This window comes from Equus przewalskii, chromosome 13 (assembly GCF_037783145.1).
Source record: "Equus przewalskii isolate Varuska chromosome 13, EquPr2, whole genome shotgun sequence".
NCBI classification, from domain to species: domain Eukaryota; kingdom Metazoa; phylum Chordata; class Mammalia; order Perissodactyla; family Equidae; genus Equus; species Equus przewalskii.
The window spans coordinates 34,842,916-34,869,104 of record NC_091843.1 but is presented as its reverse complement, the minus strand read 5'-3'; the positions used below and the strand labels follow the sequence as shown (position 1 = coordinate 34,869,104).

The window sequence follows — 26,189 nt, the reverse complement described above, 5'->3', positions numbered from 1 at the left end:
GTTATGATTAAGAGAATTGTGTTTTATGATTATTATCAGCATGAGTCTAACTATTGTAAATGACAGCTTTCAGTTTTAAAAATAATTTTCATTAATGCAAAAACTTTTGTGAACTCAAATTGTTGGATTTCTGTAGTGTTGTTTTGAAAATACTATTGTCTTTCCTCAAATGAACTAATATTTTATCTGTTTTCTAACTTGCGTACTTTCTTTCAAAATTGATATCATTTAATTCGATCATCTGCTATAATTTTAAACGATTCTAGTCCTTTTAAATAGAAAAAATATTGGTAGTCTTAAGATTACTTTTTCATAATAAATGGATTTGGGTACGTAAATAATGATTCTCACTCTTTTAAAATAATATATAGTCACATGCTTAAACATATTTAATAAGAAAAAAGAAAGCAAATTAACATCATTATTCCACCATTCAGAAATAATTATCATTAACATTAAGTCTCTATCAGTCTAAAATATTTCTACAAATGCATTTAAGAATAAGTTAATAGATGGAAATAATTTTATAAAATGCATCTATAATAAATTGCTAACTTTATGATTAAAACTATCAGATTTTACTTGAATATGATAAAACAAAATAATATGAAGCTACAGAACTTGCTTAAGCTTACATAAATAATCCCTACAACGTTAAAAAACAAGGGTATGATGCATATTAAGATATTAGCATCACAACTGTCTGCTTGAAAATGAGCAAATAAACATTTTCCTCCCTCCTCTCCTCATCTTATTTTATACTTTTTGTTATAGTTACTTTATTAATGTTTATAACATTTACAATGTATTTCAAAAGGATAATCCCCACAATTGTTCAGACATTTTACGTTTTAAAAATTTGTCATATAATGCTACACTTTTTTTCAGTTTTATTCAAGATTGACTGTCTGGAGTTAACTTCTGAAGCTCTTGTTTGTTTCATGATATTTTCATATTTCTAAACAATATGCTTCTAAAATACTTTTTATCAAATTTCAGGTTTAGATACTATTTGCTTTTTTTTTTTTTTTTAGATTTAAAATTTTTTTCCTTCTTCTCCCCAAAGCCCCCCAGTACATAGTTGTATATTCTTCATTGTGGGTCCTTCTAGTTGTGGCATGTGGAACACTGCCTCAGCATGGCTTGATGAGCAGTGCCATGTCCGCACCCAGGATTCAAACCAACGAAACACTGGGCCGCCTGCAGCAGAGCGCGAGAACTTAACCACTGGGCCACCGGGCCAGCCCCTGTTTACTTCTTTTTTTTAAGGGGCACACACAAATTTCCCCTGCCCCATCCCCTCTCATACCAGTATCATAATTCTGTTTAAATAGTGTTTATATAATTATAAATATCACTTACACCTGAACCTCATGGTGCACTGAAATTTTCTTTTCTTTACACTTGTTAATAATTTTTCACTTTACTTACTTTTCTACGCACATATTTCTAAGTTATCCTTATGCTTTCTAAAGTCTAAAGGTCCTCATTGTATTATTAAACCCATCAAGAAATCTCTCAGCTCCATTATTTTTCTTGGAGCCATTCTGGAGCTATCCAGACTCCTGCTCAATTGTATACTGGCTGCTTTCTAGACGTACTTCACAGCTGGCTGTTTGGGACTTGCTTTATCCATCATCCTGGGAATTTCTTTTCTCTCTCTTCTGTATTTGATTTCATTTTCTGGGCTTTATGTCTTCCTCTTTTTTGGTTTACTCACTTGATTTCCTGAAGAATATTTGTTGATAAATTTATTGAGAATTTGAACATCTGAAATTTTCAGATGTCATAAAGTTAAATGTTGATTTGATGATTGTGCTGGGTGTAGAATTATAGTTTAGGAATGACATGTTGCTCATATTTTGAAGGCATTCCTTCATTGTCTTCTAATCTTCAATGTTGAGATGTTCAACATTCTAATTACCCATTCTTTTCTGAGACCACTTTTTTCCTCTAGATCCCTGGGTCTCAACCAGAGGCAATTTTGCCACCCAGCAACATTTAGCAATGTCTGGAAACATTTTTGATCATCAGAACTGGAGGACATGGTGCTACTGGCATCTCATGGGCAGAAGTCAGGGATGCTGCTAAACATTCTACAATGCACAAGATAGCCTCCCACAAACAATCAGGTGGCCCCAAATGCCAATAGTGTTGAGGCTGAAAAACCTTCCTCTAGATTAAATTAGGTTGTTATATATTATCTCCAGTGTGCTAGAATGTCTTGATAATGTGTCATGGTGTAAGAATTTTGTCATTCATTGTGCTAGGTACTCAATGAGATTTGTTAACTCTGTGGCATATATTTCTCAGATTAGGACAGGATTTGGAGGTTTTTGTGTGTGTGTAATTTAGAAAATTATTTCCTTTACTCAAGGTTCTTTGTTTTCTTATTCTGTAACTCCTGTTAGTAGTATAGTGACTCCTGGGCTGATTTTTTTTCTTAACCTCTCCTTATTTACCATCTCTTGTCTTTATTTTCCTGGATTCTATAGATTTTCTCAACTTAATTTTTTTAACCTTCCGATTGAGTTTTAAACTTTTGTGATCATAGTTTTCCTTTCAAAAAGCTCTTTCTTGTTCTCTGAAAGTTTCTAGCCTCTTAGTTTTTAATTTTTTATTGAGATGTAATTCACATACCCTAACATTAACCTTTTAAAGCATACAGTTTAGTGGTTTTTTTGTATAGCCAAAAGGTTGTACAATTATTACCACTATCTAATTCCAGAACATTTTCACATTTTCATCACCCTAAGGAGAAACCTAGTACCCATTAGCAGTCACTTTCCATTCCTTCCTCCCTCCAGCCCTTGCCAACCACTAATTAACTTTCTGTTTCTATGGATTTGCCTGTTCTAGATATCTCATATAAATGGAATCACACAATATGTAGCCTTTTGTGTCTGTCTTCTTTTATGTACTATGTTTTCAAGGTTCATCCATGGTGTGGCATATATCAGTACTTCATTCCTTTGATATACTTCATTCCTATTGATATACCACATTTGTTTATTAATTGGGCAATTGGGTTTATTTCCACTTTTTGGCTATTATGAACAATGCTGCTATGAACATTCACATACAGCTTTTTATGTGGATATATGTTTTCAATTCTCTTGGGTATATACCTAGAATTACAATTGCTGAGTCATACAGTGACCCTGTGTAACTTTTTGAGGAATTGTCAAGCTGTTTTCCAAAGTAACTGTACCATTTCACATTCCCATCGACAGTGTATAAGGGTTTCAATTTCTCCACATCTTCACCAACACTTATTATTTTCTCTTTAATTATAGCCATCCTGGAAGGTGTGAAGTAGTATCTTTTTGTGGTTTGATTTGCATGTCCCAAATGACTAATGATATGGAGCATCTTTTCATTTGCTTATTGATCATCTGAATGTCTTCTTTGGAGAAATATCTACTCAAATTCTTTACACATTTTTAAATTGGATTTTTATCTTTTTATTGTTGAGTTCTAGTAGTTCTTTATTTATTCAGGATACAAGACCCTTATCAGATACATGACTTACAAATATTTTATCCCATTCTTTGGGTTGTCTTTTCACTTTATTGATGGTATCCTTTGCAGCACAAAGGTTGTTTGGTTTTTTTATGAAAACAAATTTATCTATTTTTTCTTTGGTTGCTCGTGCTTTAGGTGTCATACCTAAGAAATCATTGACTAATCTAAAGTCATGAAGATTTACACTTATGTTTTCTTCTAAGAGTTTTATAGTTTCAGCCCTTACAGTTAAGTCTTTGATCCATATATAGTAGCCTTTTATTATATCACAGAGGCAATATCACAGAATCTTTTCTTAAATATCTGAAGATATTAATTTTAGGTTTTTAACATTCTTCTTCTGATCTTAGCATTTCATTTTTCTTCTGAATTACTTTTATGTTCTGGGTTTTCCTTTGGTCTCTGCCTTCATGTTAGAGACTTTCCCTATATGTATCATGCAGCTTGGCTGTCTATTTTTATTTTTCATGAGGCTGATTAGACACTGTATGTTTGGTGATGGATCTCACCTTAGGATAATGAAACAGGAAACAACATTTTGTCTGGGAACCAAAAGTCAATAACTATAAGACTTTTCTCTTGGGCCTATGTTGTTTTCCAGAGAGGAATTCAAGAAGAATGGGGGTGGCAGTGGGAGGTGTTGTAAAGCTGGCACCCAGCATTCTGAGAGCTCCTTGGTTGGAGGGGGGATCCTAATCAGTAGGTAGGATTTCTTTAATCCTGTTCTCACTAAGGTCTCAGTCCTGCCCTCAGTGGTTCTGGTGTCCCTCAGGCCCGAGCCCTGTCCATGCAACCTCTATAGATAATATGCTTCCCATTTTCTGCTGCTATGAGAAAAGGGAAGGCACGTTTCTCCACTGACTGGGCAAGGAATTCTCAGATATAAGTGTTCCTCATATAGATTTTCAGCCTCTCCCTGGACCCTCAGTATCAATCATTGCTTTGACTGGATTTGACTTTTCTTTCTCTTCCTTCCTTCTCTTCCTTTTCTTCCTTCCTTCCTTCCTGAGCTAACATCTGTGCCAATCTTCCCCCACTTTATATGTGGGTTTCTACCACAGCATGGCTGATGAGTGGTGTAGGTCCACACCCACGATCTGAACTGACAAACCCTGGCCACCAACACAGAGAGTGCTGAACTTAACCACTACACCACAGGGCTGGCGGATTTTCTTCCTATCAACTTCTCCCCTGACCCTTCTACTCTCATTTGACAACAGAAAAAAAAATGAAATCTTTCCATAACCAATTGTTACAATTGGAAATGTACACTTTGCATCTTCCAAAAATTTTAGTGACTTTTCTCCCCTGCTGTTTACTCTTCTCCCATTCTTTTTCTCTTTATAGGTCCATTTATTTTAAACCTGTGCTCTCTATTCTTTAAATGAGGTTTCAGGAGGGAATTGAGATAAACTGGTTTGCTCAAACTGGAATGAAATGCAGTCTTTACTGTCAGTCATTTTATCCTAGCTTCTCCATACATGAATCTTTTGTATTGTTTCATCTCTTGGTTTGCTGGATTTTATCAGATGTAGTTCTTTAAATAAGAGTTTATAAGTGCTATACTTCTTGAATTATCACATGCTTGAGAAGTATAATTTAGCTGGGTATAAAATTCTTCAGTCAACTTTCTTTTTTCAGAGATTTGTTGACATCAAACATTACCTCAGTTTCTTCTTCATAGTTTCTCAGTTCATCTATAGTTGGCTGAATTTCATCAAGTAGTTTTTTTCAAAAAGCACTCATGAGTGCTAATGCAATGTTCCATGAATTCTTTCCTGTTTGCTACATTGTTATCTTTGTACTTGAACAACATCTTGGCTAGGTATAAAATTATTGAGCCATAATTTATTCCTCTCAGAACCTTGTAGACACTTCCTTTGTGTTTTGGTATTAAACGTTGATGAAGAGAAGTCTGAAGACTGTTTGCTTGAGCTGTAGGTGACTTGCTTTCTATCCTTGAAATTCATTATCTTTATCAGGTTATGTCTTGATTTTGATAATTTTTGTATCATTTTTTCCTGGAACTCAGTGTACCCTTCAATCCATTCCATGCAGATATTTTCACGTATGCCATTTATTTACTTAGATATGGTAAAGTATAATTGGTTTTTAAATCTGTCTGATACTTCCAATATGGACCTATTGCTGCTATATTCTTTCTGATTCTTCTAATTCTTGTTGTCTTTATTTCTTTGTGTGACTCATGGTTGATTGCCCTTGAAAATTTATTTGTAGGTTGTCCTAAAAGCCTTGGTTTCATGTTATATCTTCAAAATGTATCTTCATTTGTTTCAGCCAGGATCCTGGAAACATTATCAGTAGGGGACCACCACAAACCAAATTTACACTTGAGGTTTCTTGAAACTCAACCTATGCATCTTCAAAATACAAAACACATGAGGACCAATCTGTAGCTAGAATTTCCCACCCATGTTTTCTTTTCTTTTCTTTTTCTTCTGCTCTACTTAATATCAGGGAGCTTTCTATATAATTTCCTGGAGTTGGGGGGAGGGAGGAGGTTTAGATTTGTTGGGGTTTACACTGTTGTTATATTGCAGATGTAGCCTTGTGGGGTCCCTCAAAACAAGGAGGACCTCTGTATAATATGCAGCACAGTCAGTTGGCTGTGAGCCTTGATTTATACTTCTTTAATCTCACATAGCTTCAAATCAAAGCCCAAGGGCAAATATTTTCAAATGCTTTGAGGGAATAATAAGTTTTCTTGTTCCAGTATACTGTTTACCCTTCTATTACAGGCTTCCATCAAAAATTGGGCTTTTTTCACTATATTTACTACTTTGATTTTAGCTCTTTGATATTTTTAAGTGATTTTTTTTTTAAAAGTCTTGTCTATTATTTTGTATTGTTTTCCACAGGAGGGTCATCTGAATTATCTATACCATCAGTTTCAAAAATGAGAAGCTCTGCCTAATGTCTTTTCAATTTGAAGATTCAATTTTGCCATCAGTTCAGTGATATATTAGGCTTTTTCTTCTTTGAATCCGTTGAATCTAATGTTCCATTCACTGGGTTCTCTGCCAAGCCAAATCAATGATCTCCCTTCCCCACTAAACTATAAGCTCCTGATGGAAAGGGCTCTTTTCTACTCTGCTTAGAAAAATACATATTGAAGTAAATATAGATGAATAGTGTTGAATAAATTAATGAATTTCAGTCTCTTATTTTATCATCTGGCTTTATAAACAAACACTATAACAAAATATTTTATTTCTTTATTTTTATAAAATGCTCATGTATTCTTTACATTTGATACTTACTTCATTTACCTAACAATGTATCATTTAGAATATGTGAGCCAGCTAGCATCTTTAAAATGTATGATGTGATGTTGAGTGCTTTCCTTATTTATTCACAGATAATAAAATTTTTAAACTAATTTTTATTTATTGTGTTACATATGAGGAAAGAAAGTGTCTATGATTCAGTTTCAATATCCTGTTTCTTTAAAAAATATACATTAAATTTACTAAACATTTTCATCCTTAGTCTCTCAGGAGTGCACCTGTAATTTTTATTCTTCCCTATTCTTAAACTAAGATGTGTTAGCTTAAGGGAACAGTGCCTTAACTGCTTGATGGTTCCATATTTTACATCTTTTCCTTTACACACTCTAATTGAGAAGCTCCTATTCCTTATAATCTGAGTGAAGATATAAAACTTTGAGTTTGGGTGAATTATTCAGAGTTCAGAACAACAACAAGAAAAGAAACCACTGTATGTATATCTAGCAAAAAGAAAACACATTCGATAGAGGGAATTAGATGCTTACAATATTGGAAGAACTGGACAAGCAGAAGTGAGAGAGTCAGCACTGACCTCCTGGTTTCAAAGGCATACTACCATTGCTGCAGTGCAGAAACCAGGAAGCTGCTGCTACTGCTACTGCCAAAACTACTGCTCCCACAATGTCCTCTCCCACCTCCAAAACTGGTAACTACACACTGGAACACAGTGTCTGGCTTCCACAATAAAACTGATGGCCAGACACAGAAATGCTGACTTGGCTGCAAGTACTCACATCTTTTTTACCTTCTTTGGTCAACAGCAACAATGGTGGGAAGATGACCTTTCCCTGTCTTCTAAGGCTCATGAGACAGCATCTTGCCGGCAAAACCTAATTTACATCCAGAATAATAATTCAACGAAGTCTGTAAAATGGAGTTTTAAGCTTTCCACAACCTGAATTTTTTTAAAGTTCATAAAAGGAAGAAGGAATGCATGACAGGTGCCACTAGCACACTGGGTAAGTCATTATTGGTTCAAAGGATCTTGACCAGCTACTGAATTTATTACGTTATTGCTTTGGGGGCTAAGCTTTCACTGCAACAAAAATTCTTTTGGCTACAAACAAAACTGATAAACCTTTAGCTAGACTGACCAAGAAAAAAAGAGAGAAGGCTCAAATAAACAAAATCAGAAATGAAAGAAGAGAAATTACAACAGACACTACAGAAATACAAAGGATTATAAGAGAATACTATGAAAAAATACACACCAACAAATTGGAAAATCTAAAGGAAATGGACAAATTCTTAGAATTAGAAAAACCTTCCAAAACTGAATTAAGAAGAAACAGAGAATCTGAATGGACCAATCACTAGTAAGAAGATTGAAAGAGCAATCAAAAAGCTCCCAAAAATCAAAAGTCCAAGACCAGAGAGCTTCCCCACTGAATTCTACCAAACATTCAAAGACTTAATACCTGTCCTCCTCAAACCCTCCCCAAAAACTGAAGAGGAGGGGGTGCTTCTTAACTTATTCTATGAAGCCAACATTTCCAGGATACCCAAACCAGACAAGGACAACAGAAAAATAGAAAATTACAAGCCAATATCACTGATGAACATAGATGCAAAAATTCTCAACAAGCTACTAGCAAATCAAATACAATACATTAAAAAGATCATACACCATGATCAAGTGAGATTTATTCCAGAGACCCAAGAATGGTTCAACATCTGAAAATCTATCAATGTGATACACCACATTAACAAAATGAAGAATAAAAATCACACGATCATATCAATAGACACAGAGAAAGCATTTGACAAGATTCAACATCCATTTTATGATTAAAAATCCTGAGTAAAACGGGTATAGAAGGAAAGTCATCAACATAATAAAGGCCATACATGACAAACCCACAGCCAACATTATACTCAACAGTGAAAAACTGAAAGCTATTCCCCTAAGAACAGGAACAAGACACCGATACCCACTGTTACCACTCTTATTCAACACAGTATTGGAAGTCCTAGCCAGAACAATCCAGCAAGAAAAAGAAAGAAAAGGGATCCAAATTGGAAAGGAAGAAGTGAAACAGTCACTATTTGCAGATGACATGATTCTATATAAAGAAAAGCCTAAAGAATCCACAGAAAAAATATTGGAAATAATAAATGAATACAGTAAACTTGCAGGGTAGAAAATCAACATACAAAAGCTAGTTGCATTTCTATACACTAACAATGAAATAGCAGAAAGAGAAATTAAGAATACAATCCCAACAAAAAGAATAAAATACCTAGGCATAAATTTAACCAAAGAGGTGAAAGACCTGTACACTGAAAACTATTGTTGAGAGAAATCGAAGAAGACACAAAGAAATGGAAAGATATTCCGTACTCATGGGTTGGAAGAATCAACATAGTTAAAATGTCCATACTTCCTAAAGCAATCTACAGATTCAATGAAATCTCTATCAAAGTCCCAGTGACATTTTTCATGGAAATAGAACAAAGAATCCTAAAATTTATATTAAACAAAAGACCCTGAGGAGCCAAAGGAATCCTGAGAAAAGAGAGCAAAGCTAGAGGCATCACACTCCCTGATCTCAAAATATGCTACGATCTATAGTAACCAAAACAGCATGGTACTGGAATGAAACAGACACACAGATGAATGGAACAGAATTGAGAACCCAGAAATAAACTCACACATCTACAGACAGCTAATTTTTGACAAGGGGGCTGAGAACATACAATGGAGAAAGGAAAGTCTCTTCAATAAATGGTGCTGGGAAAACTGGACAGCCACATGCAAAACAAGAAAAGTAGACCATTATCTTACACCATACACAAAGATTAACTTGAAAGGGATTAAAGACTTGAATGGAAGACCTGAAACCACAAAACTTCTAGAAGAAAACACAGGCAGTATGCTCTTCAAATTCGGGCTTAGCATTATCTTTTTGAATTCAGGTCTTACCAGGGAAGGGAAACAAAAGAAAAAATTTAAAAGTGGGACTACATCAAACTAAAAGGCTTCTCCAAGGAAAAACAAAAAGACAACCTAACATTTGGGAGAAGATATTTGCAAATCATATTTCCAATAAGGGGTTAATTTCCAAAATATTTAAAGAACTCATACAACTCAACAACACAAAAACAAACAGCCCAATTAAAAATGGGCAAAAGATCTGAACAAACATTTTTCCAAAGAAAGATATACAGATGGCTAACAGGCACATGAAAAGATGCTCAACATCACTAATTATTAGGGAAATGCAAATCAAAACTACAATGAGATGTCACCTCATGCCTGTCAGAATGGCTATAATTAACAAGATAACAAATAAGTGCTGGAGAGGTTATGGAGAAAAGGAAATTCTTATATACTACTGGTGGGAATGTAAACTGGTGCAGCCACTATGGAAAACAGTAAGGAGATTCTTCAAAAAATAAGACTAAATTACCATATGCTCCAGCAATTCCACTTCCGTGTATCTATCCAAGGAACACAAAAACACTAATTTGAATAGATATATGTACCCTATGTTCACTGCAGCATTATGCACAATAGCTAAGACTTGGGAACAATGGATAAAGGAGGTGTGGTGTATATATGTACAAAGGAATACTACTCAGCCATAAGAAAGATGAAATCTTGCCATTTGCAACAACATGGACGGACCTTGAGGGTATTATGCTAAGTGAAGTAAGTCAGATGGAGAAAGTCAAATACCATATGATTTCACTCATAAGTGGAAGATAAAAACAACAAGAACAACAAACAAAAACATAGACATAGAGATTAGATTGGTGGTTACCAGGGGGGAATACGGGAGGAAAGAGGACATAAGGAGTAATAGGCACTGTGGTGACGCACAGTAATTAGTCTTTGGGTGGTGAGCATGATGTAATCTACATAGAAATTGAAATATAATTATGTAAACCTGAAATTTATATAATGTTATAAACCAATGTTATCTCAATAAAAAAAATTTTTAATCAATAAGAATTCCTTTGGCTACAAAACACACCACCAATATGGAGAAATACTATCATATGCTCCTCTAATAACCAATCAAGTCAGGCAATTTATTTGACCCTATCTGCTTCTAGTGGGCAGTGGGAGCTATAGGTGTGCTCTGAGTGAGTATGACATAGACTACTAATGTTACCCAAATATATGTTTTCCCCTTATTTATTACTAATAGAGCTCCAATTTTTTTAGTTGCCCATGTGGATATGTTGGTTAGAGATTTTATTTTCCAACCTCTGTTGTGACTGGGAGTGGTCTTATAACTAAATTATGGCCAGTGAGATATGAGCACAGTGCAATGGAATACTTCACAGAAGTAGTCTTTAACAAAAGAAGGCACAGCCTTCCCTTTCTCCTTTTTGCTGGTCTGAATGGAGATGTAATGGCTGGATATTAGGCATCTATCTTGGACTATGAGGTAAAGGCCATGTCCTGAAGATAGTAAAGCAAGAAGATGGAACAAAGACTGGGTCCCAGATATCATGGAGCACATTTCAGCTACTGGCCTTCGTTTATGAGAGAAAAATAAAATTCAATTTTGTGTAAGCCATTGTTGTTATGGGTTTTTCTACAATTTCAGGCTGAAATTATATAGAATATACTTATATACAGAAATTATGTATAGAACATAACTCTAGCTGATATAGTAAGCTTCTTTAATAAACTGATATTTAAGGTAAGAACCAAAGAATGAACAGAGAAAATTGTAGGCTTACATGCATATCTTAGAAATCAAAGTTTTTTGAGGAAAAAAGCAAACAACTCAATATCCAAGAAAAATAATTTAAAAAAATAAGTAAAATAAAAGGAATGGATTATAAATATAAAAATATAAATTAATTAAATAGAATAAAAACCACAGAAGATTTGAACAATTAAACATAAATCTATGTCTTTGAAAATATCAGGGTATTTTGAGTTAAATTGGTGGACTGGACACACAACTTTAATTTGGCTCGCTCTAAAAATGCACTAACACAGAAGTGAAAAGATTATTTTCAAAAACATAACCTACAAGGATGGAGAGAATAAAGTAGAAGACAACCAAGAAAAATCCTAATCGCTGGAAAGCAGATGGATGTCTTAGTAGACCTGACAAACCAACTACCAATCCTCAAGTGGGAAAAGCTGAGAACCAATCCTGCTTAGACAGCAGGATTTTCAGAAGCATCAGGAATGTCAGCCCTAGATACTCTAAAATGATGATAGGGTGCCAACTAAGGAGGATTGTGTTAAAATTTCCGGAGAAGCAGTTAAATCTCTAGTAGTCAGATCACTTTTCCCCCTCTAGTCACTGAGTAACCCACTTCGCTGACCCTAGCAGAAGTGTGGAGTTTTGTTTTCTGATGACTGAAAAAGGAAGAGTCATTCTAGGAGAGGTTCTACTGGCAAAATTGAGGGCGGGGTAATATGAGTAGTGGAAATAAGTGATCATCTAAATATTGAATGCTGATTGTTAAAATACTATGATAGTCACTGGGAGCAATTACAAATATTTCAGTTCTCTTCATCTCAGACATATGGCAGAATTTCAATTCTATTTCCTCTCTAAATTATGTGCGGCTATGTAATTTCCTTTGGCCAATAAAATGTGAGAAGAAGTGATATATATTACCTCTCAGCTGAAGCTTTGGGAGACAGAGCATAGTTTAACACATTAATTTCCCTACTGTGGTGATCATGAAAGCATATGTGGAGATGGAATCTCCAGAAGCCTGGGTCCCTGACTGACAACTGAGGAAGGGATCATGCTGAACTGTACAGGATATGTAGTGCAGAAAGAAATCAGCCTTCATTGTGTTAAGCCATTGAGATCTGGAGTTGTCTGGTAGTGAAGCCTAACCTAGCCTATCCTGAATGACGCAGACCTCCACTCCTCTTCCACCATTCAGTCCTTTACCTTTTCAATCCACACCTTTTCTTCTGGGTAGGAGATTTTAAAGAGTTGGGGAATCTGACCAGCCCAAGTGGAAAAAGACCTAATCACACTGATGCTGATATTTCCCCAACCAAAACTGCTCCCAGTTCACCTTAGGGTAAGGACCAAACTGGACAAGCCCTGTCAACATGCTCAGAGCTATCACTCAGCTCGTTAGTCTCCCAAACTAAGAACAGACACCTGACTGAGACATCTGGAGAAAGTTTCTAAAAAGAAATACAGAAATAAAAACAAGGCAAAGGGAAAAAAAGTAAACTGGAGACAATCAAAAGTTTGCAGAAAGAAGAAAACTTGAATAAACAACCTATTATTAATATCATCAGATGAGAAAAGAAGTTATTGCATCTAAGAAATAAGCACAAAAAGAGGGCTCTTGGAAAGCATGAACATAATAAAGAAACAAAAATCTCAATAGAAGGGCTTGATGATAAAGTTAAGAAAATATCCCAGGAAATACTGCAAAAATATTTTTAAATGGGAAACAGGAGAGAAAAAAATAAGGAAATTAGAGACCATACCAGAGGTCTAACATCTGAATTGCAGGAATTCAAAAAAAAAACAAAAAACAAAAAACAAAGAGAGAGCAGGAAAAAAATTTATCAATGAATTGAAGAAAATTTCTAAGAGCTGGAGGAAATTAGTTTCCTAATTGAAAGGGCTTACCAACTGTCCTATACAATGGATGAAAATAAGCTCAAATCAAGACACATCACTGTTTAATTTTAAAAGTCTTGGGACAATGACAAAATACTACAACAAGAAATAAAAATATAGATCACATACAGAAGATGTAAAATAAGATTAGCTTTATACTTCTTAACAAGCACACTGGTTTAGGGAGCTCATTGACAAAATATTCCAACATTCTGAAGAAAAATTATTTCCAACCTAAAACTCTATAATCAGTCAAATTTCCAATCAAGTCTGAGGGCAGAATAAAGATAATTTAATACACTCAAGGTCACGACAAAATTTAACTCTCATACACTCTTCTCTGGAAACTACTGGAAGATATCTATCAAAATGAGAGAGTAATCTAAGAAAGAGGAAGTCAGAAGAAACAGAAAAGAGAAAATCCAAAACAGAACAGAAGTGAAATGAATCTCCAGATGATGTTGAAGGATGATCTGAGGGTGACAACTGGGATCTGAGTGTCTGAGTATAGTGAACAACTAGTCCAGGTTGGAGCTGGATGACTCAAGAGACAAGCATTTTGAAGGATATCATCAGCAAGTCCCCTGACATCTTTTCAATCAGATGAAAACTATTGGAGGATGTGATCTATTATAGCCACAGCATAAACCAAAAAGAGGAAGAAATAAAATCCTAGAAATAGGAAATCCAACCAGAATAAAGGCAAAGAGAATTCCAAGAAGGATAGGAAATCAAAGTAGCAGGATGAAAGCTGTGCAGCAGATGTAGAGAGCAACCACCCAATTTAAAGGAAAATTGATAGCTCAGGAGATATGGGAATGACCATGGGGAAAACCGTACCGAGAAGAAATTGGAAGTGTGGGAAGAACAAATGACAGATATAAAGAAAACCAAGTAAATGAAAAAGCAAGGCAATTATTAACTGCAAGGAAAAAAGAAAGAAAATATAATTAGTACACAACAATGCTCCTAATGACACAGCAAGTGAAAGAAGGCATGAAGGGACCTTGGAAGAGTACAAGAGCTAAAACCTAATCCAACATAATAGGAGTCAACTGATAATGTCTAAAATTAATTAATCAGAATACAGATTAATGTCAAAAGAGATAACTAAAAGAGTTTAAAATGGCTGCTTCTTGAGAAGGGAGCTAGAAAAGTGAGGAGGGAAAGGGCAGAAAACTTGTATTTTATTTTGTGTTTGATTTTGAACCAAGGTCATATATTATTTTGAAAAAAATGCATTTTAAAAGATCAGTGAGATAGAAACCTTGTAAGTCTCCCTAAGAATAAAAAGGTGATAAAATACTAAACATTACTCATAAGACTAGGGATGTAATTAAAGATAAATACAAAGAACACATAATACCAAGAAATTTACAAATCCAGATAATGAATGGTTTTTAAAATAAAGTACAAATTACTTTAAAAGGAAACAAAATCTGGACAGATTAATAACCAAAAGTAAAGTGGAAAAGACAGCTATAGATTTACCACCAGCAAAGTCACCAAACCCGACCCATTTAAATGGCAAGTTGTAATTAAGCATGTAGAAACATGATGATATAATTATAAAAACTATTCTGTTGCATAAAAATGGATGGAACGCTTCCTAACCCATTTTATGAGGCCAGAATAGTTTAATACTAAAACCATAGAAATTAAATACACACACGCACACACACACACACAGAGCAACATGGGCCAGAAAAATCCTAAGACAACGTTGGCACATCAAATCCATCTGTGCATTAAAACAATAATACATCATGGTTAAATGTCCTTTATATCAAGAACTTGAGAATTAAGAAGCTAAAGAATAAAACTACAATTTTAACAGATATCAAAAATTACTCTTAAAATACGAAATAAAGAAGAAAACCTTCTTGATCCAAAAAAGGAGCATTTACCCCAAATTGAGATCAACCTTCATAGTTAAAGACGAATGCACTTCCACAAAGGCAAGAATGACCTACTTGCTACTATTAATTTTAAGAGTATTCATTGCATATTCTTGGAGATACTAGCCATTGAAATTATATGTGAATACTAATTTATATATAATACTTCAGGTGACGGGTGGAGTTTGGGAGGGCAGAAAGTGTTCCAGAAAATATCACGGGTAAAGAGTGAAAACTGTGAAACTGGAAGAATTACTAATTAATTCACAAGACACTGAAAAAAAGTCCAGTTACTCTGCAGTATGAACAGCATTATCGTTAAGCGGTTTACAAATCAATAAAAGGTCACCAACCAATATTTGTTGATTGTTTGACGGAGATTCCATTTTCTTATATATTCTTTACTATCAATTTTAAAAGCAGGAGAAGGATGTCTGAGAATTTACTCCTGGTGGGGAGCCAGAGCTTAATCTCATGCCCCTAGATTAAGGAAAACAGATATATTTTTCTACGAATTTAGACTAACAGAGGGGAAAACGATGTAAGCACTTACTTACTAGTATTACCGTGACCATTTGAGGAAAAAGATGAAATAAAACAGCAAATACCTTTGGGGGAAAAAAATCTCTCCTGTCGCAGTTGCTTTAATCCGCCATCTTTTTATTCTATTCTTGAAAACGGGAATAACATCCACAAAACGCAAGGTGGCGCTGCTGGCTAAAAAGAAAAAAATATTCGCACAAAGGAGGTTGCAGATTCCAGTATTAAGAGGAAAGCTGGCCAGACAAGAAAAGTAAAAGAAAGGAAACGGTGGGAAAAGGAGTTTGGGAAAAGTGGGGACCTCTCCCCACAAGCATTGCTATTATCCAGCTCATTTCTAAGGATTAGGTCGCTGTCATTTCTGAGAGCTGCTTGAGGCCAAGCGAAAGTGTTTTTGAAAGACCGATTAAACGAAGAATGGAGGCCAGAATGGAGCCTGCGGTGCAGAAAAGGCAAGTTCTCTTTCTCTGTATATTTCTGGGAGTGTCTTGGGCTGGCGCGGAACCGCTTCGGTATTTTGTGACGGAGGAAACCGAGAGAGGCACCTTTCTGGCCAACCTAGCAAATGACCTGGGGTTGGGGGTGGGGGAGCTCTCAGCCCGGGGATCTAGAATCGTTTCAGATGAGAACATACGATTTTTACTACTCAATCCGCTTACGGGTGATTTACTTCTAAATGAGAAGTTAGACCGAGAGGAACTGTGCGGCCCCACAGAGCCCTGTGTGCTGCCTTTCCAGTTGTTACTGGAAAAGCCTTTTCAGATTTTCCGTGCTGAACTGTGGGTCAGAGACATCAACGATCATTCTCCAGGATTTCTAGATAGAGAGATTCTCTTGGAAATACTAGAAAGTATCACTCCAGGGGCGGCCTTTCTCCTAGAAAGTGCACAGGATTCAGATGTTGGGATCAACAACCTGAGAAACTACACCATCAGCCCCAATGCCTATTTCCATATTAACGTCCATGATGGTGGGGAGGGGAATATCTATCCCGAATTGGTACTGGATCGAGTGCTGGATCGCGAAGAGGTGCCTGAGCTCAGCTTAACCCTCACGGCCTTGGATGGCGGCTCTCCGCCCAGATCCGGGACCGCCCTCGTACGAATCCTGGTTTTGGACATAAACGACAACGTCCCTGAATTTGTACAGTCGCTCTACAAGGTGCAGGTGCCCGAGAACAGCCCTGTTGGCTCCCTGGTTGTCGCCGTGTCAGCTAGAGATTTAGATACCGGAAGTAATGGGGAAATAAATTATGCATTTTTTTATGCCACTGAAAGAATTCTCAAAACATTTGAAATCAATTCAACATCTGGCGGTCTTCATCTTAAAGCCGAACTGAACTATGAGGCGATGCAAACTTATACATTAACTATTCAGGCCAAAGATGGCGGAGGGCTTTCGGGAAAGTGTACTGTGGTGGTTCACGTAACAGATATAAATGATAATCCACCGGAACTGATCATGTCATCGCTTACTAGCCCAGTTGCAGAAAATTCACCCGAGACAGTCGTAGCTGTTTTTAGGATTAGAGACAGAGATTCAGGGAACAATGCAAAGATGGTGTGCTCCATCCAAGATGATCTCCCCTTTGTCCTGAAGCCATCTGTAGAGAATTTCTACACCCTGGTAACAGAGAGCCCGCTGGACAGAGAAAGCCAGGCCGAGTACAACATCACCATCACGGTCACTGACATGGGATCCCCCAGGCTGAAAACCCAGCACAACATAACCGTGCTGGTCTCCGACGTCAACGACAACGCCCCGGCCTTCACCCAAACCTCCTACACCCTCTGGGTCCGCGAGAACAACAGCCCCGCCCTGCACATCGGCAGCGTCAGCGCCACAGACACAGACGCAGGCGCCAACGCCCAGCTCACCTACTCGCTGCTGCCGCCCCAGGACCCGCACCTGCCCCTGGCCTCCCTCGTGTCCATCAACGCCGACAACGGCCACCTGTTCGCCCTCAGGTCCCTGGACTACGAGGCCCTGCAGGCCTTCGAGTTCGGCGTGGGCGCCACGGACCGCGGCTCGCCGGCGCTGAGCAGCCAGGCGCGGGTGCGCGTGCTGGTGCTGGACGCCAACGACAACTCGCCCTTCGTGCTGTACCCGCTGCAGAACGGCTCTGCGCCCTGCACCGAGCTGGTGCCCAGGGCGGCCGAGGCGGGCTACCTGGTGACCAAGGTGGTGGCGGTGGACGGCGACTCGGGCCAGAACGCCTGGCTGTCGTACCAGCTGCTCAAGGCCACGGAGCCCGGGCTGTTCGGCGTGTGGCCGCACAACGGCGAGGTGCGCACGGCCAGGCTGCTGAGCGAGCGCGACGCGCCCAAGCACAGGCTGCTGGTGCAGGTCAGGGACAATGGCGAGCCGCCGCGCTCGGCCAGCGTCACGCTGCACGTGCTGCTGGTGGACGGCTTCTCCCAGCCCTACCTGCCGCTGCCCGAGGCGGCGGCCGAGCAGGCGCGGGCCGACCCGCTCACCGTCTACCTGGTCGTCGCGCTGGCGTCGGTGTCGTCGCTCTTCCTCCTGTCGGTGCTGCTGTTCGTCGCGGTGCGGCTGTGCAGGAGGAGCAGGGCCGCGTCGCTGGGTGGCTGCTCGGTGCCCGAGGGCCCCTTTCCGGGCCACCTGGTGGACGTGAGCGGCACCGGGACCCTGTCCCAGAGCTACCAGTATGAGGTGTGTCTGAGGGCAGGTTCAGGGACCAGTGAGTTCAAGTTCCTGAAGCCCATCATCCCTAGTCTGCAGTCACAGAACACAGGGAGGGAAGTGGAAGAAAATCCTTCATTTGGGAATGATTTGGGTTTCTGATAAAAAATGAAAAATAAATGCCTATATTGTGTCTGAATATATTCCTAGTAAGAAATTTATCCTGAGTTAACCTGTAGAGGAGTGCTTCCACATTATTTCAAGTATTCTTAAAGTCACAGAATAAATTTCTTTACAGCGAAAAGGATCCAGCTTTAGCCCTAATAACCCTCCACAAAGCATTGAATGTATATATGTCATATTTTAATCTCAGTTATACATTTTGTGCAGTCTATTACATGGTAAATCTTGTTTAAGATATTTTAAATTGGTTTTCATTGTCTTAAAATTTTATTGCTACTTTTCTGAGTTGATTAGAGTGCTGTACAAGTATACCGACCCTAAGTTTTAGGGGCACAGATTGTGGAGTATCTTTTAAAGCCTTTTAAAAAGCACTTACTATGCATCATACATTATTCTGACTTTTAATCTTGGAAGTAAACCTATAGGGGAGGTATTTTAGAAATGAGGAAGTAGATGTTTATAGAGGTTCAGTGACCTCACTAAGGTCACCAACGAATAAATGGCAGAGCTGAGCATCTCTCTTAGAGCTGTCTGATTCTGGGACCTTGCTATGATGCTATACTGTTTCTTTTTGTTTGTCATTGGATATCTCCTGACAAGTTTCTCCCTAATTAAGGAGAAGAAATCTTTTTTCATATTCATATTCTTGTTCAGTCTTTTCTGTATTTGAAAATAATGTATGTATTGGTCTGTGCTTTTACTTTATTACAAACCAATAATCTAGCTTTTCTGGATCAGTTAACTTTTTTTTTAAAGATCGTCACTTGAGCGATCATCTGTTGCCAACCTTTTTTTCTTCTTCTTCTTCTCTCCAAAGCCCGCCCCCACCCCCCATATAGTTGTATATTCTAGTTTGTGAGTGCCTCTGATTGTGCTATGTGGAACGCTGCCTCAGCGTGGCCTGATGAGCAATGCCGTGTCCGCGCCTGGGATCCCAACCAGGGAAACCCTGGGCCGCGGAAACAGAGCGCGCGAAATTAACCACTCGGCCAGGGCCGGCTCCTCAGCTATTATTATTAAAGCTCTGATCTAACCAAATCTCAAGTAAAAAAAAATTGAAAGATCAATCTGTGCTTTCTCCTTGTTATCTAAATATATGACCTTTATTTGACAGAAAAGATTAATGGCCCTGAGTAGAAATATTACATAATTTTGATTGCTTCGTTAGTTTATTATTTTTTTCACACTACAGTTTTTCTGCAGTAGTCCCTACCTACTTTTTAACACGTTTTTCTCCTTTAATTTGAAACTTTTGAAAAGTGTCTATCAATATACTTCCGTGCTGAATTGAGAAAGTATAAGAAAAAGAATAGTTTTAAACATGTAATATAAAGAGAAACAAATTATAGTTAAATTACTTAGAGATTCTGGGGAGTTAAGGAGAAGCTTTGTTTCTTAAAATAATCTGGAACTGCTTTTTCTTTAACAATTACCCAGATAATTTTTATAGCTGTATTCTGAATATAAGCGAGTGACGGTAACTCTTAAAATAGTATTATTACTGTGCATTACTAATGGAATATAGTCTAAAGACAAAAAAAAATTTCACAGCAGTAAAATCTTGTTGTTCTCATAGTGTCAAGGTAAAATCATCCAGTTTTTCCAACAAATCAATGAGATGGAAAAGCAGAGGAAGGAATTTTATACAATGAAAGAAATTAAGAGACATACCAACCAAATATAATGTGTGGTGGATCTTGTTTGGATCTTGATTCAAACAACCATAACAACTTTGAGAGAATTGGAGAAATCTGAATTTAGATGGACATTAAATAATATTAACCTAATTTCTTAGATGTGGTAATGGCATTGTAGGGTTTTTTTTTAAGTCATTAAAGTTAGAGATGTATAATGAAGTATTTATGGGTGAAATTTGGGAAGTGAAAATGTTGGGGAGATAGAGTAAACAGTTATGGCAAAATATTGATAATTGTTGAAGCTAGTTATGAGTAGCGAGGCGTTCTTTATACTATTCTCTTTCTTTGTGGGGTTTGACATTTTTCAGAATAAAAGGTTTTTTAAAATTTGTGCTGTAAGAAGAGAAGTGGAATTAACAAAAATAGGACATCCTTCTGAGATACTGAATCACCACTCCTGTCACAGGTTATACCTCTATCAGACAAACTCTCCAGCCTGTCCTGTTTCATCACCTGACAGGATAACTTCTATCTGAGATAATCCTGCTCATGCATTCTTCTACCACCTGAATCTTGGGTGTTTTTCTAGTCATGGCAATGGACTCATGGAAACTCAGCTACCTGATGACATCAAATTACATGCCTGGTTTGTGTGTGTGTGTTTATAAGGTTAATCTCTTTTTGCCTCAATTTCCTCATCTGTCAGGTGGAAACTTACAGCAGTCCTATGTGGCGCGTACTATCATTATCTCCACTTTACAGATGAGGAAACTGAGGCAAAGTTTAAATAATTTGTCCAAGGTTCATAGCTACTAATTATTCCCGTAGTTCATGGCAATAAAAGTATATAATTCTGAAAGTTTTCTATGTTAGTCCAATCATATATTTTTAAAATTTCCTGCATATATTCTTTCTTCTCAGCCAGGCTTTTACATATTTTCTTTTTGCTCCAAACTCAGCGTTATTGAAAGTAGAAAGTCCCTACTAATGTCATTTCTCTTGTGTGGCCCTCAGACAATTGTCTGTGTCATAAGGTCCGGCGATAGTAAAAGTCTTGTAACGTTACATAGCTTGGTGGTACATATAGAAAAGGGGGATATTGCATCCATTTTCATCCCAGAAAATGTAATATCCTGTGAGGACGCGTGGTGGCGCTGCAGGATAAGAAGGTATACCCAGAACCGCAGCTGCGGCTCCATTGACACGCAAAACTTACCAGCAGAGCCTGGAAGCCCACGGGAAGGGTGGATGCTACAGAAGAACTGAGTCCTCTGAAAAGGGCTATTCATCGGAATACTTCTGAGGTATCTTGCGGATTGACCACAGTCTCCGATACTGAGGTCTTTACAGCTCTGCGGAACCACCCTCGCCGGAGGCTGTACCAAGCAAGAACAATGGAGGCCAGCAGGAAGCTCATTTGCAGACAAAGGCAAGTCCTTTTCTTCTTTCTCTTCTTGGGCTTATCTCTGGCGGGCACTGAACCTAGGCGCTATTCTGTGGTGGAGGAAACGGAAGGGAATTCTTTTGTAACCAATTTAGCAAAGGACCTGGGTCTGGGGCAAAGGGAACTCTCCAGGCGCGGGGCTAGGGTCATTTCCAAAAGGAACAAACTGCATTTGCAGCTCGATCAGGAGACCGGGGATTTGTTGCTAAATGAGAAACTGGACCGTGAGGAACTGTGTGGTCACATGGAGCCCTGTGTGCTGCGTTTCCAGGTGTTGCTAGAGAATCCCTTAGAGTTTTTTCAAGCTGAGCTACAAGTAATAGACATAAATGACCATGCTCCGGTGTTCGTGGACAGAGATATGTTGCTAAAGATATCAGAGAGCAGTCCTCCTGGGACTACGTTTCCTCTGAAGAATGCTCAGGATGTGGACATAGGCCGAAATAATATTGAGAACTATATAATCAGTCCCAACTCCTACTTTCGAGTCCTCACCCGCAAACGCAGCGATGGCAGGAAATATGCTGAGCTGGTGCTGGACAAAGCGCTGGATCGTGAGGAGGAACCTGAGCTCAGGTTAACCCTCACCGCTCAGGATGGTGGCTCTCCACCCCGGTCTGGCACCGCTCAGGTCTACATCGAAGTCGTGGACATAAACGATAACGCCCCTGAATTTGAGCAGCCTTTCTATAGGGTGCAGATCCCTGAGGACAGTCCCATAGGTTTCGTGATTGTCACAGTCTCTGCTACGGACGCAGACATAGGAGCCAACGGAGAGATTTCTTATTCACTTTTGCAGGCTCCAGAAGAGATTAGCAAAACCTTTGAGATCAACCCCATGACAGGGGAAATTCGACTTAAAAAACAACTTGATTTCGAAAGTGTTCAGTCCTATGAGGTCAACATCGAGGCCAGAGATGCTGGAGGCTTTTCTGGAAAATGCACCCTTCTTACTCAGGTCATGGATGTGAACGACAATGCCCCAGAAGTGACTATGTCTGCATTTACCGGACAGATCCCCGAGAACTCCCCAGAGACTGTGGTTGCAGTTTTTAGTGTTTCAGATCTTGATTCGGAAGAAAACGGGAAAATAAGTTGCTCCATTAGGGAGGATCTACCCTTTATCCTGAAATCTTCCCTGGAAAACTTTTACACCCTAGTAACAGAGAAACCGCTGGACAGAGAGGACAGAGACGAATACAACTTCACCATCACGGTCACTGATTTGGGGACACCCAGGCTGAAAACAGAGCTCAACATAACCGTGCTGGTCTCCGACGTCAACGACAACGCCCCGGCCTTCACCCAAACCTCCTACACCCTCTGGGTCCGCGAGAACAACAGCCCCGCCCTGCACATCGGCAGCGTCAGCGCCACAGACACAGACGCAGGCGCCAACGCCCAGCTCACCTACTCGCTGCTGCCGCCCCAAGACCCGCACCTGCCCCTGGCCTCCCTCGTGTCCATCAACGCCGACAACGGCCACCTGTTCGCCCTCAGGTCGCTGGACTACGAGGCCCTGCAGGCCTTCGAGTTCGGCGTGGGCGCCACGGACCGCGGCTCGCCGGCGCTGAGCAGCCAGGCGCGGGTGCGCGTGCTGGTGCTGGACGCCAACGACAACTCGCCCTTCGTGCTGTACCCGCTGCAGAACGGCTCTGCGCCCTGCACCGAGCTGGTGCCCCGGGCGGCCGAGGCGGGCTACCTGGTGACCAAGGTGGTGGCGGTGGACGGCGACTCGGGCCAGAACGCCTGGCTGTCGTACCAGCTGCTCAAGGCCACGGAGCCCGGGCTGTTCGGCGTGTGGCCGCACAACGGCGAGGTGCGCACGGCCAGGCTGCTGAGCGAGCGCGACGCGCCCAAGCACAGGCTGCTGGTGCAGGTCAGGGACAATGGCGAGCCGCCGCGCTCGGCCAGCGTCACGCTGCACGTGCTGCTGGTGGACGGCTTCTCCCAGCCCTACCTGCCGCTGCCCGAGGCGGCGGCCGAGCAGGCGCGGGCCGACCCGCTCACCGTCTACCTGGTCGTCGCGCTGGCGTCGGTGTCGTCGCTCTTCCTCCTGTCGGTGCTGCTGTTCGTCGCGGTGCGGCTGTGCAGGAGGAGCAGGGCCACGTCGCTGGGTCGCTGCTCGGTGCCTGAGCGCCCCTTTCCGGGCCACCTGGTGGACGTGAGCGGCACCGGGACTCTGTCCCAGAGCTACCAGTATGAGGTGTGTCTGAGGGCAGGTTCAGGGACCAGCGAGTTCAAGTTTCTGAAGCCAATGGTGCCCAATTTCCAGGGCCATTCCCCTAGACCGGAAATAGAAGAAACCTCCAACTTTAAGAATGACTTTGGTTTCAGTATTCAGTGACAATAATTGTTTTTCCAAATATTTAAAATTGATAAGTTTAAGGTGATAGTTTTTCTGGCAACCTATTGTAAATTTTTTAATTACACTAAACTTGCTTGCAAAATTTCTTATATTATCTCTTAGTTGTAAAGAATACTATCTTTTTTCTTCATTACCATTTCAAGATGAATGGTCCTAAATCTTGCCTCTCAAAACATGATGAAGTCAATAGTTGTATGAATCCTTGTTCCGGAATAGCTTAAGAATGTATTAGGGGGAAAAAAAACCAGTGGGAAATTCGTTCTATATAATCGATGGCATTTTCTTGAATTTTTCTTATTCGTTTTTAAACTATTAGGTGTATAAGGCAGTCATGCACTAACAGACTTACACTGAAGTGTCCCTGGTGGGGAAGGAAAGAGAACTGGTACAGTGAGAATTTGGCTGTAGCTTTATTCTGCCCTCGTAGAATCTTTAATATTGTTTTCTCTTAATGTTGTACCAATTGTGCTTCCTTTCATTAATATACCAGTGTTAGTTTTAATATAATTATTTTAATTGCTTTCTGCTTAGTTTCATTGATGTTAAAAGGGGGAAAAAGCTATACTGTGTTTATCCAGTGAGATGAAATAACATAGTAGTGAAGTTGGCTTTTCCTATTTGAGAAACATTGAGCACATGTGACAGAAAATGCAGTGGCCACCCATATCCATTCATATTTTCTTCTTTAGTAACAGATTCCAAATTTCATTTAGGGCATTAGTGTGCTTAGTCAAAAGAATACATTTTTCTGCCTCCTTAGTCGCTAGAATGGGGCATTTGATTAGGTTACAGTCAATGAGATGTATATACAAATGTGGGAGATTTCCAAGAAAGCTGCTTAAAGAGAAATGACTCATCTAGGAGGGGTCCCTTTTTGTCCTTCTCTAACTGCTCCTTGTTGCTTGGAATGTGTAAGTCATGGTTGGATATCAACCAGCCATGTTGGGCCATAAAGCAACACTAAGGATGGACATAATGGATGAAGACAGTCAGTATAGAATAAACTTAAAAGAGATGAGTGTACCTGATGATCACAGCGTCGTTATGTCATCCCTGGATTGCCTACTTCTGACCTTTTTTTACCTGAGAAATAAAGGAACTTCTAACTAACTTAAGCCACCATCACAATCGTTTTGTGCTGCCTCTAGTAGAATCCGGTCCTAGTGCTTTAACAAAGATTTTTTATTAAAATGTTACATAATACAGTAAAATGTGCAAAAAGGTCTTAAGTGTACAGTTTGATCTAAATGATCTTTTTAAAGCTTTTACTTCTTTATTTCCAATTTGGTTAAAAGTAGTGTAAAGAATGCTTTACATTCATTGTCTTTTTAATCCTTTGCCAAACCTTAAGGGAGTTGGCATATTATCCCCTCTTTTACACATGAGAAAAATGAAGCTTAGAAAGGTTAAGTGACCTTGCTCAAAATTCTGAAGTAATAAAAGAAAAAATTTGAAATATATTCTAAGTCCACTTGAATTGAATGCCCCAGCTCTTAACCCATATGCTATTAATGGCAGGCATTAACTGGTAGCATTGTCTTCTTAACTAAGGAAGTGAAATCCATCTATTCCATGAACTGAACTCCTATGTAGAAATGTGACTTTTAGTCTATAGTTTGTATTTGTTTCTATACCAATGGCCACACTGCTCTGGACCAATAACCCAAAGTTCTTATAGAAGCACTGACCTAAGTAAACTGGATCAGACACCACAATTGATCGTCATCATGAGTGGATCAGCCTGGTTATCTTCCTCCACCTTCTTAACTTACCACATTCATCATTGCAGAAATGAATGTCCTGACTAGGGAGCAGAATTACCCTATGGTTGTATTTATTTAATCTCTTGTACTATGCCTTCAGTCATTTTCTGTCACCTCTAATATATATTTTTCATTTTCTTTGCAAACTTGAAACTTCCTTTATTATATATATCATTGTAGGTTCCTTATTCAAATTAAATATACCGTTTTCATTTTAGCTTACCATTTGTTTGAAAGCAGTTGCTATTCTAGTATTAATTCTAAATGAAATAACTAATTTCAGACCAGTACAGGCAATGTTGTGGGGG

The 26,189-nt window shown here is 39.1% G+C and overlaps 2 protein-coding genes across 2 annotated transcripts; both read left to right on the top strand.

Annotated features, from left to right (window-relative positions):
* Positions 1-15,976: 15,976 nt before the first annotated feature.
* Positions 15,977-18,687, top strand: PCDHB7 (protocadherin beta 7). Its single transcript, XM_008519679.2, has one exon. The coding sequence runs from the start codon at positions 16,261-16,263 to the stop codon at positions 18,646-18,648; it is 2,388 nt and encodes a 795-aa protein (XP_008517901.2). The 5' UTR covers positions 15,977-16,260; the 3' UTR covers positions 18,649-18,687.
* A 153-nt stretch (positions 18,688-18,840) lies between these two features.
* On the top strand, positions 18,841-24,633 carry LOC103550679 (protocadherin beta-8). The gene has a single exon (XM_008519682.2). The coding sequence runs from the start codon at positions 21,701-21,703 to the stop codon at positions 24,095-24,097; it is 2,397 nt and encodes a 798-aa protein (XP_008517904.2). The 5' UTR covers positions 18,841-21,700; the 3' UTR covers positions 24,098-24,633.
* The last annotated feature ends 1,556 nt before the right edge of the window (positions 24,634-26,189 follow it).